General features: G+C 40.0%; 1 protein-coding gene across 1 annotated transcript in view; it reads left to right on the top strand.

The window, feature by feature from the left end:
* Positions 1–13,088, top strand: part of LOC139446262 (protocadherin Fat 3-like) — a 121,186-nt gene that overhangs the window by 10,279 nt on the left and 97,819 nt on the right. The window contains exons 4-9 of the mRNA XM_071227614.1: positions 686–843; positions 2,215–2,408; positions 4,692–4,928; positions 9,511–9,764; positions 9,949–10,135; positions 10,676–10,768. Coding sequence (XP_071083715.1) covers positions 686–843; positions 2,215–2,408; positions 4,692–4,928; positions 9,511–9,764; positions 9,949–10,135; positions 10,676–10,768 — 1,123 coding nt within the window. The remainder of the gene's footprint in view (positions 1–685; positions 844–2,214; positions 2,409–4,691; positions 4,929–9,510; positions 9,765–9,948; positions 10,136–10,675; positions 10,769–13,088) is intronic.

Genomic DNA, 13,088 nt, shown 5'->3' on the forward strand with positions numbered 1-13,088 from the left:
CACCCCTTAAAACAAAAATATCCCTGATATTGCATTACATTGGTTAAAATGGGTTAAATACAACATCCCTTCTCATCTTTATACATACGTACGTGCGTGCGTGCGTACGTACGTGCGTGCTGTAATGGCTCTAATATCACCATGTTCCTTCTAGTACTACTGGTCATTGCACATCCATAATCTACATAAAGAACATTAAACAGATTATTTAACAAAGTGTTTTAGTTTTTACCTCGGTTAAATACGTGAACCACAATATTCTAAAATGTGCGTTGGACCACCTCCATGGTCTAGTGGTAGAGCGTCCGACCGGAGAGTGGTAGGTCCGGGGTTCGATCCCCGGCCACGTCATACCAAAAGACGTTAAAAGATGGTACTTGTTGTTGCCCTGTCTGGCGCTCCGCATTAAGGGGCTAAAACAAGGACTGGTCGGTTCGGAGTCAGTATACTGTGTCTGAGTGGGGTATTCATGTTAAACTGCGGCATGGTATCTCAGTGAGCTAGCACTATAAATCGGCATCAGTCCAGACTAGTACAAGCAGCCACATACACACGTGCAGGCACGTCGCTATATAAGTGCAATAATCTTGGACGGGACCTTAAACCCCATTTCACCTCACCTCACCTATAATGTGCGTTGAGTACAGAGAGTTTTGCATGAACATGACGATGCGTCCTCTTCCAGGAGATCTTCAAGCTCAAAGCATGGGACCCTGAAGCCGACAAAATTGTTTTTTCTTTGGGCACACAGCACGCGGATGTGTTTAAGCTGAACGGAACAAGCCTCATGCTGAAGAAAATGTTGGACTATGAGAAACAGTCGTTCTACAGTATAGAAATATCGTATGTCCTATTTTGTTTCAAAAGATTATTTGTGTGGTGACTGTTAAGAAAACAGATAACTGCTTTAATGTATTGCGTTCATTCGAAAACGCATACCCTTAATATCCTGCCCGGGGCGGTCGGGTAGCCTAGTGGTTAAAGCGTTGGCTCGTCACGCCGAAGACCCGGGTTCGATTCCCGACATGGGTACAATGCGTGAAGCCCATTTCTGGATTCCCCCGCCGTGATATTGCTGGAATATTTCTAAAAAGGGCGTAAAACCATACTCACTCACTCACTCACTCACTCACTGATATCTTGCCCCCGACAGCCGCATCCCAACTCCCTCTCCATCTTCCTCTCCGTCTGCTGATCTCACAAACCTTCAGTGACGTCATCCGATTATCCTGTCATTGCATCTATGTCGCCTTAAATCCCCAATTTGTGCAATACCCAGGATTTTATATGTAAAATCCATTCCATTTTACGCACAGAATACCGCATATTTCGCACACAAATACCGTTGATTATACATTTCAGTGGACCGAACTTTCAACCGTTGCTTATAAGAATATTTTTTTCATATACGCCACCAAGAGATACGTCCGTTTCCTAAGTTTCCAATCAAATTAAAATCAGATCTTAGTCCTCGCTACCGCTAAACAAAGATCTGAGGACATCCCATTAGGGGTCACATCCGAACGACCTTTCATCCGACCAATCAGAGCGTCCCTTACCAAACCATGAAAGTGACAGTCGGAATGTGATTTCTAATCATGCAGCACCGAAAACTTTAAAACGGAGGATTCCGAACGATAGTTACGGGATGAACGACTGAATCCATACAATCTAGACCATATATCAGCCAATTCGAGAATGTTCTTTGGTTCAGTTTTCAAATTTTTAAGGGAGAATTTGTCAAAATATGTTTCAAAGCGTCGTCGCCAGTTTGAAATTAGTGCTGTAAGGCACGAGAAAGCTGCCTTCTGATTGGCTAATGTCGACTTCTTGTCAGTAATTCCATTAGTCGCGAGTTCGGGAAAGGTCGGTCTGACGTGACCCGATAATGGGATGTCCTCGGATCTTTGTTCAGCGGTAGCGAAAACTTAGATCTGATTTTAATGCGATTGCTAAGTTTCATACATGTAGTTTCATAGTTTCATTGAAAGTGTTTGAAATATATAAGTGCTGATTAATGTTGTTTCAGATTTTTTTTCGGTTTATAAGTAAAATAAAACATTTCCCTTCTGGTTTTTATGAGACTTAATACCTCTACGAAAGGGTGATATTGCTGGGATTTTGCTAAATGCGGCGTAAAACTATACCCACTCATTCGCACTTATATGTCACAAATACCAAACGCATCTCACATGTCAACATTGTCATCGCCAGGATAAGTGACGGCTTTAACTCTGTCCCCGCCTCCATGGCGGTGCGAGTGACCGACGTCAACGATGAACCGCCAACACTCAGTTACAATGATGAGGTCAAGGTCCCCGAGGAGATGCCGGTCGGGTACGTCATCAGCGGGTTGTTCAGTGCCACAGACAAAGACATGAATGACAGCATGACGTTTATGCTAGAAGGTAAATGATTCTTACTATATATATTTCATATGAGATGACCCGTGAAGTTCCGGGGTAGAATAGGTCTTCAGTAACCCATGCTTGCCGTAAGAGGCGACTAACGGGATCAGGTGGTCAGGCTAGCTGACTTGGTTGATGCATGTCATCGTAATTCAATGCTCATGATGTCAGTCACTTGATTGTCTGGTCTGTACCCGATAATTTACAGACCGCCGTCATGTAGCTGGAATATTACTGCGGCGTTAAACAACAACCAAACAAAGAAATAAACAAACATAAGATAAGAATTTAAAAGAAAGCGAGCGATACACAAATGCAAAGACCTAAAGTGAAACGTCACAAATGGAATTATCGTTTTTCGCATTAATTTCGAATTTTTCTTATAAAACAGGATCGTATGGACAGAAAACACCTCACACAGGTTAAACACTACAATATTTTAAGCCTCGTTCTCGCATAAAGCGAAGCTTGGAATGAACATTTGATGGGTACTTTTAACAAGGAAGATACGGCTAATACAAAGGCGACAGTTCGTTAGCACGATTATGGGCCGGAAGAGCGAAACCTAGCCATAATCAACTCTAAAATCTCTTCGCTTTCGTGAAGCTACAGTAAGACTGGTCCCGCTACAGTAAACAAGGGAAATAGCTATACCGGGACTCTCAAATTACACGAAAAACACAGAAATGCGTATACCGTAATTACAGTAGTAATTTATTAGATGCTGAAGTATAGTATGGTTGCACAAAAGTACTTTACATTTAACAAATTTAATAACTCTAATACTTTAATATTTCATAGATGTACATTATAATTTCTACAAAAACAACAATAACTTATATCTTAAAATATAATGGTAATTCCTAAATACATTCTATAATAAATTTGCGGTTGCACTGGCATACACGTTGTGTTCAAGTCATTCACTCCAAGTGGATCAGGTCACCAACGTGATCTGTGTACTCAACGTCGCCGATGACGTTGTTGACGAGATTGTCTTTCAGAGCCTGAAGACGGTTGTCAATCAGCCGATATCTTCTCTTTCTGACTCTCTAGTAAATCTCCTCTCCTCTCCTCTGTTTGTAACAGCAGGGGCGCTAATCTAAACTACGGTAATCCGGTGTTTTTATAGCAATTACTCATTTTCGCCTTCTTAGGACAAATACCCCAACTTGGGTTTTCGCTTTACTGATACTAGAGAAAATTGAATTTTCGCTAACCCGGCACGACACCGTTGGCACAGCCCTTCGACTACCCAGAAACTTTATGGTATCAATAATTAGAGTGGGCCCGGGAATGTATAGAAATAATAACGACAAAAAACATATGCTGAAAGACATTAATAACTTGTTTTCAGAGAATACTGCAAAAAATAATTTTGTCTCATGATATACGAGAAAAAAAGAAACTGCTCGTTGAGCATGCTGGGTGTTCCGAAGAAAGGGTTGTGAAAAAAAGGTTTCCGGAAACTTAAATGAGCAAAAAGTGATATTCTGCCCCTCACAAAAGTTCAAAGCCAATCTCTATAACATTGCTCTGTAGAACGCATTAGGATAGATTTAACCCTCAAATCAACTGCTGTAATTTGATAATATACTGAGGGACAATAGAAAGTATACCGAGTTTGTTTATTTTGTAACTAAATGTTGAAAGAATTGTTAAATTGTGTTCAATGCCTGTTCAACCATCACTCATTCCTGCAACAGTTTTAAAAAAGTATTCTGTGGCTGGGTAATTTTGTGCAAAAATAGATTGGTTCAATGAAGGCTGGGGTAAGGAATGAATTCATTTTTGCAACCACTTGACTTCTACCATGTTTGAAATTATTTTCAAAGATAAGATGTCAAAGAATATCCACCAGCAGACAATTTTGTTTTGATTTTTAAAGATTTGAAATCAAATGATATCAAAAACTGAAACCATGTAAACATATTCTTTGAATGAGCGTCAGTACAGTTAATATTTTAGTGGGGCGATGGGGTAGCCATGTGGTTAAACTGTTCACTCGTCACGCCGAAGATCCGAGTTCGATTCCCCACATGGGTACAACGTGTGAAGCCCATTTCTGGTGTCCCCGCCTTGATATTGCTGAAATATTGCAAAAAAGCGCCGTTAAACAATATTTTAGTGGAATTAATATCTCCTTGAAATTGAAACTCAAACATAGGACAACATGATCTGAGAGGTATAGTTTCTTTTGCTACTCGGTTTATGTACTAACTTTTAATCATGCTACACTGAAAAAACCCCAACATTTTCTCAAACTCATCTCACCCACTGAAGGTCCAGAGAGCGAGTACTTGAACCTGTCCAACAACGTTCTTCGGGTTCAACGCCGCATCGACCATGACGGCAGCCAGGGACACTTCTCGCTGAACGGGTTGACATTTCGGGTAACTGACAGCCTCAACCACGAGAGCAACATCACCAAGAACATCACCATCATGGACGTGAACGACAACACGCCGAAGTTTTCACAGTACATATATAAACTGAACATCACTGAAAACTCCACGCGAGGTGAGAAGCATATTGGGCCAGAAAATAACCATTCAAAGTAACAATGATAGTCAGAATAAATTCATTTTATCATTGATGACTCTTGAAAATGTTCACACACAAGAAAGTAATTATTTGATCCGTTTGTCTTTTGGTTTCTTTGGATTTTTAATAAAACTAAAATGACCAATTTCACCTACAAATGTTTCTGGCAGCACTAACGAAGTTAAGAACACCCTGAAAATGCCCACACAATATGAACCCTAAATTTGGGTTCTGGGGGTGGGGGGCCTTGGGTTTTCATCGAAGAAATAAATTGTTCCCACGGTAGTTATCATCCTAAGATGTAAAAATACGTTTAAAGTGAATAATCTTGAAATTTCAAGGTCCTACGGAAGCCTTTTAGGGCCATTATATATATATATATATATATATATATATATATATATATATCGATACTATCTTGGAATTTCAAGAAACTAAGTTGAAATTTCAAGATAGTATCTTGAAATTTCAACTTAGAATCTTGAAATTTCCCTTTCTATATCTTGAAATTTCAGCTTAGGATCTTGAAATTTCAATATACTAGAATTATCTTGAAATTTCAACTTATATTAGTATTTTGAAATTTCAAGACAGTATCGAAAAAAACTAGAAAAAAACAATGACCCTAAAGGGCTTCCGTATGTTCCAGAAAATGCTTGAAAAATATAACTATGCTTCAGACTGTTGAGAAAAGACGTTGACTGCCACCCGAAATGCAGTGTTTCAAGATGCTTTAAAAAATTATTTCGGCTCGCCGTTCCTATTAAAATTAAATGGTTTTTCATCTGTTGCTGAAAGAATGTATAGTCTCCTTACAAAATCCCTGCAACACCCCTCCCCGAATATCACATTGTTTGCGCCTTAATGGCATTCGTGAACTGGGGATAATATTCTCTTTGTAATCCTACTGATTTGGGAATGAGTCATTTAAAACGACTAGCCACCAGTCCCTCGCTCCAGTGAGCAGATGACAGGTTGTAGATACTGAAACTATCACATCACTCTCTGTCCTCAACTGGATGTCAGTAACCATCAGTGGTGAATCCTACGGAAGCCTTTTAGGGACATTTTCTTTTTCGATACCAAGTTGAAATTTCAAGATATTAAGTAGAAATTTCAAGATACTATCTTGAAATTTCAAGATACAGAAGTTGAAATTTCAAGATAATAAGTTGAAATTTCAAGATAATAAATCTTGAAATTTCAACTTAAGATACTATCTTGAAATTTCAAGATACAGAAGTTGAAATTTCAAGATAATAAGTTGAAATTTCAAGATACTAATTAGAAATTTCAACATAGCATCTTGAAATTTCAACTTAGTATCCTGAGATTTCAACTTAATATCTTAAAATTTCAACTTCTGTATCTTGAAATTTCAAGATAGTATCTTGAAATTTCAACTTAGAATCTTGAAATTTCAAGAGAGTATCGAAAAACAAAAAAAACAAAAAACAAATGGCCCTAACAGGCTTTCGTAGAATCCTGACTCCTTTTCAGTCATGTGTTCAAGATGGAGTGGGCAATATGCAATACGCCATGCGGTGTCATGTTAGGTTAGTAGAATAAATATCGGGAGAGTGCCCAATATTTTCTGCTAACCTAGTGTGATACCGTATGCGGAAACTTAAGACACCATAACGAATTTATTATACCGAAAAGTTTTCACTATATGGTATCTATATCACAGTACTCTTCTAAACCCAGTACAAATACGTTAAGGGTTAAAGGGAGGCTACTCTTCAAACTTTAGAGGCCAAACTTGTAGACAATGTTCACTAAGTCTTTATGAATAAAGTCACGAACGTAATTTGAAGAATTTTAATGTCCTTGCACATCACAAGTTATGATATTAAAACACAAAACAGTGTCGAAGCAAGAATTTCTGTTCCAGAATATTTATGAGAAATATGTGAGATGGGTGTTGGAAAATCCAAGATGGCTGTTACTGACGGTATACGGTCTCATAGTAGGTCAGTAACAGCCCTCTTGGTTATAACTGACGGTATGCGGCCTCATGTAGGGTCAATAGTTCTGCTCTCTGATTGGTCTTTTGGATCACGTTCGTGACTTTAATAAGATTATATAAAGATAAAATTATCAACAAGGTTTGGCCTCTGAGGTTTGAAGAGTAGTCTCCCTTTGACCCTTAACGTCTTAGGTTGTAAGTGTTAAGTTTTGAGTTTTAGGTTTTGACATGACGACAAAGATACCAAATAGTGTCAACTTTTCGGCATGATAAATTCGTTATGGTGTCTTTAGTTGCCGTATCGGTGTTATATTAGGTTAGCAGAAAAATATTGGGTTCACCATAAGACACCATAACCAATAATACTATGAACACCACCTTCTTGCTTACTTGACATTAATATATAAAACTTCTTTAACGACGGCATCGTTACATATTTCAATGGCAAATATTTCTCTCTCAGATCAGAATATACTGAACAGACAAGTATGAAAGGATACTCATCCTCTGTGTACCCTGATTTTCAATATACAGTAAACTACGGTTATAACGAACTCAAAGGGACTATTATTTTTAGTTCGTTATAACCGTAGTTCGTTATAAACATATATACAGCAAATAGTCGGGACTAAAAAGTATGTTCGTTATATCCGTTAGTTCGTTATAAGTGTGTTCGTTATAACCGTAGTTTACTGTTTACAGAATCGGTCATGTCTGGCAATGCTCTTCCCATTTCAATTCGTAAATTATGAGAACTCGTATTCTTTGTCGTGAGTGAGTGAAAGAGTATGGTTTTACGCCGCTTTTAGCAATATTCCAGCAATATCACGGCGGGGGACAGAAATGGGCTTCATACATTGTACCCATGTCGGGACTCGAACCCGGATCCTCCGCGTTACGAGCGAACGCTTTAACCACTGGCAATAAATAAACTAGCCCCACATGGCATTATGCCGTTTTTCACTCTCCCCTTTGCTCCCAGATAATATGGACCCGTGAAGATCCGGGGTAGAATAGATCTTCAGCAACCCATACTTGCCGTAAAAGGCGACTATGCTTGTCGTAAAAGGCGACTAACGGGATCGGGTGGTCAGGCTCGTTGACTTGGTTGATGCATGTCATCGATCCCAATTGCGTGAATCGATGCTCCTGATATAAATCACTGGATTGTCTGGTCCAGACTCGATTATTTACAGACCTCCGTCATAAAGCTGGACTATTGCTGAGTGCGGCGTTAAACAACAAACCAACCAACCAACCAACCCAGATACTAGTAATATGAGGAATAGATATGTAAAGAGAAGTATGCATGAAGCATCCTAGTTGTCCCGGGCGGTGGAGTAGTCTAGTGGTTAATGCGTTCGCTCGTCACACCAGACGTCCGGGTTCGATTCCTTACGTGGGTATAATGTCTGTAGCCCATTTCTGGTCATCTTCCCGAGGCATGAGAGTTAACTGACTTTAAAGTCCAGTTTCCACCCTTGCCGAACCAGGTTGGAATTCCTGGGCTCGATCGTAGCGCCACCAGTGGTTATTATGAGTTATGTCCCTTCTAAGCCTCTCCTATTGACCAATCAGATTCCACCTCTCGTATCACGTATCGATAATCAAGATCTATATTGTGGTCTTACATCGCGAAGTGAGCACCTTGTTTAAAAACATGAAAAGATTTGAAAAATATCTATTGGCAACGAGTTGGCGGTGCACACGCTTTGCAAATCTTGCAATCGACCGAAATCTGCATGACAGGATTTACGAACCGGATTTCGATTTCGTTGCGCGATTTTGATTAGACTATGCACAGACTCGTTAGTCCAGCCAAAATGTAACTCCATAATACCAGCCTAGTTTGGCAAGGGTGGAAACTGGACTTTTATAGTCAGTTAACTCTCTTGCCTCGGGAAGATGATTTCTGGAGTCCCCCGCCGTAACATTGCTGGAATATTGCGAAGTTAAACCATATTCAGTCACTCCTAGTAGTCTAACATGGGGGCAAATAAGCATACCACCGTAGCTGAATGAGTTTGGTCAAACGCCCATTTAAACAAGAATGCACTACATGCAGTGTATCACTCGTAATGTACCACTTGGTCAAACCCCCGGTTTGGTGATGCAAAATTAAGGATCATTATCAAGGTGAGTCTGTGAATCGAATCCACGATTACAGGATTCTGGCATGCCGAAGGGACGCAACTCTGTGAATAGCGGCGCCTTAGCCAACTGGGCCACTTGTGCTGCTCTCGCCACAGTGATAGACCATACTAGTGAGTAAGTTGGGTTTAACGCCGCTTTTAAAAGTATTCCAGTTATATCACGGCGTGCCAGCTTGATGTGGGAGGAAAGCCCAAAGTGATGCAGGTCTCAGACGTTTATCAATTCGGTGAAACCCACGAGCACGGGTATGGTGCTGACAAACCTAGAAACATAATTGGGGCGAACCGGGATTCGAAGCCACAATCATAGGTTTCTGGCGTGCCCAAGGGACGCAACTCTGCACAGCGTATCGTGGCGCCTTAGACGACTGTGCCACCCGTGCCCCCTGATAGTCCATACTAACATAACCACTGACAACAATATTTTCCAATTTAGAGACATTTCTGCTTCAAATGTCGGCGAGCGACAACGACTACGGTGGAAATGGCCACGTTGTGTACTCCCTGGCTGGCGAGAACGAGACTGTAAAGTATTTCAAGCTGAATGACACTGATCTGTTTGTTAACGGGGATATGATTGACTTGGAAACCATGGAGGAAGGCAATGACGAATTGATGCTGACGGTTATGGCCGTCGATACGCCTGACTTCGAGCAACCTCAAACGGGATCAGCCACAATTCGTTTAAAGGTAATCAGTTATGACATACTTCTCCTACAAAGAAGCATTGTGAAGAGTAAACACGTGATACATAGAGATTAGTATACGAGCAAGTGTGTCATATTGTGTTAGTGAATTCTAACGCCAGTAAAAAGCGCTTACTGCACGAGTTTCGGTCAGTTACCATTCATCTTACAACGACAATTGTTTTCAGATAATCTCAAAAAATGAATACGACCCTGTTTGGTCTACTCCGAAATTAAACAGCAGCAATGCCTTCCCGGATATGACTTTATCGGAAGATGCGGCTCCTCTGTCCCCTGTTGTCATAGTTACAGCCAATGACGAGGATAAAGGAGAGGATGGGAAAATTAGTTACAGCATATTGTCTATTACCACAGGTAAGCTAACTGTCGATACTAACATAGGAACAAAAATCTAGAATACTGTAAAGGACATTGTCGCGTTGAAACATTTTAGGAATTGAAATATGCCTTGTTTTGGATTTTTTTCAAGGGAGAATTCGAATTTTTCTTCAGAATATTCAAATCTTAACGAAGAATGATCTTCGTTTTACATAGGTACTAACAAACCCACTTTCTCTCTTCTAGTACTGTAGACAAACAAAAATATATCTAAAATTTTTAAGTTGTTGATTTGATTTCTGTAAATTTGTTTTGAAAATAAATATTAATATATTCAGGGGATTAAACAAGGAATGGTCGGCTCGGAGTCATTATAATGCTTTTATCCATGTTAAACTGCGCCATGGCATCTTACTGGGCTAGCAACACACACACACACACACACACACACACACACACACACACACACACACACACACACACACACACACACACACACACACACACGCAATTTCAGTGCATTTATCTTGAACACGACCTTAAACCCTATTTCACCTAACCGCCTGCTGTCTCCAGCGTCAGGCTCGACCACCAACAGCACATTCTGGATAGACGTGAAGACCGGCGAGTTGAAAACAGCAGCTGTGCTCGACAGCGACACAGGGACCGGTAAGTGTTTTCCTTGGTTCAAACAGCCAAGATATTTGGAAATATTTAGATCTCGTATTTCATAACTAACATTGCATGGAGATCCGTCGTGGCTGATTCCCCATAGACCTATATTCCAACAAGTTGATACGAAACCATGATGTCATTATCAATACAAAATCACATTCTCACCATTCGTCACCACTCGCCCCTTTCCGTAACCTGCAAGAAGACTTTTCCGGAATAACTCGAGTTGGTCACGAATGATTCTACAACCATCAGACAAAGGTTGAAAAACGAGCAATACTGACTGGCCCTCTTCCTAAGCTCTATCCTCTCTCCATGGAGTCTATCAAGCGTAGGGGCGGTCGGGTAGGCTAGTGGTTAAAGCGTTCGCTCGTCACGCCTAAGACCCGGGTTCCATTCCTGACATGGGTGCAATGTGTTAAGCCCATTTCTGGTGTCCCCCGCCGTGATAGTGCTGGAATATTGCTAAAAGCGGCGTAAAACTATACACACTCACTCACTAACAAGAGTACTGCTGTCATCACCTCACGTGGCTTAGTCCAGCCCTCCTATTCCCTTATACAGTATAGTTCGGTTATAACGAACTCAAAGGGACTACTAATTTTAGTTCGTTATAACCGTAGTTCGTTATGAGCATATATACAGCATAACTAAAGCAAATAGTCGGGACTCAAAATGTAAGTTCGTTATATCCGTCAGTTCGTTATAAGCATGTTCGTTATAACCGTAGTTTACTGTAGTATATCTGGACCACCAAAAAGGTTTGTCTCCAAAATCAAAAGTTTCTATTTGTATAATATATGGAGATGATAAAGATAAACCTCTTCACAGAAGAAAACGTATGTTGGTCCCAAATAGGAGGAAAACGGGTAATTCTAAATGACTTTAAATACAGATTTAATAATAAGCGACTGACGTGTCCATTGAAAATGATAATAACTAATTAAAATAATGTATCTGATCAAAGTAGGCTTTTTGAGAGAGGAAAATACAGACTAGAATGAAAACAAAAATATTTTAACATGAAATATGTTGTCATGACAAATACATATCTGCTGACATTTGTGTGAAAAGACAACTGACCTCAAACCAAGCAAATAAACCATATTTCCCTAGGTTTTGTGTGCCGGCGATTAGGCGCCTCACTCTAGCAGTGTGGGTTCGAATCCCGGACCGGACTCAACCCCAACAAGTACTAGAATCAGTACTTTACTAAGAAAGTGTTATCCCAAATATAACATTTGTTACATTTGACCACTTTCTAAATGGCATTGTGTGTTCATTATATTTCCCCATCCTTGAATTTCTTTTTTATGGGGACCAGTAACACCCTTCTGGTGAGTATAAACAAAACTTTGACCTGTTCTCAGAAGTGTTTAGGTCGAATGCAGTTTCTATTTGTCTAAGTATCTGCGCGGTGCCCGACAACCGCTTCACAGTAGTCAGTGATCAAAGGTTACAGAGACCAAAAGACTACTTCGAGAGAGGCGTTAGGAATTCCTAGATGCTTCAGGACATTCAGTTAAACTTGGTTTAACTGTTGAACTGATATTTTACTGTGCATCAGCTGCTGCAGTACAGAACTCTTATAAATGTTATTTTTCAGAAATAAATTCATATTATATAGTGCTTGTTCATCTTCTGCTGCCGTACAGAACTCTTAAAAGTATTAAGGAATATTGCTTGAAGACTATAAAATAATAGGTAATATTTGGTCATTGTATAGTATATATATACATTCAACTCTCGAAACTGTAGTGCTGAATTCTAGCCTACGGCAGATAGAGGGGTGGGTAGTGTAAAGGTTGTAACGTTCGCTCTTCACACAGAATCCCCACGTTCGATTACCCACGTGGGTACAATGCCTAGAACCCATTTTTGGTGTCCCCTGTCGTGATATTGCTGGAATATGGCTAAACGCGGCGTAAAATCACTCACTAAAACGGCAGATATTCTGTGTGGTTCTGAAACGTGTCTATTTTTAATCAGTCAGTGAAATGAGTTCATGTATAACCCACTCCGTGCTTGAAAGCTTTGTGAACCCTACCGTTGCATCATATTGAATGCGCCGAGTAAATAGCAAGACGGCTGTATGTCGCACTGTCATTTGGATTTCAATTTAAGAGTTCAATTTCTTGGCTCCATAAGATGCCTGAACATTCTTTTCTAAATATTTGAGACCGACTTTAGATGTAGGGTAAGTATTCAGTCTTACTTAACCTTAAATTTGACATACTAAGATCCCATACTGAAGACATTTCTTTGTTATGATAAAGATGATCAAGAATGTTCTTTGCTAAAAGAACGTAAATGA

This window comes from Haliotis cracherodii, unplaced genomic scaffold (genome assembly GCF_022045235.1).
Source record: "Haliotis cracherodii isolate W230 unplaced genomic scaffold, xgHalCrac1.p SCAF_6, whole genome shotgun sequence".
NCBI lineage: Eukaryota > Metazoa > Mollusca > Gastropoda > Lepetellida > Haliotidae > Haliotis > Haliotis cracherodii.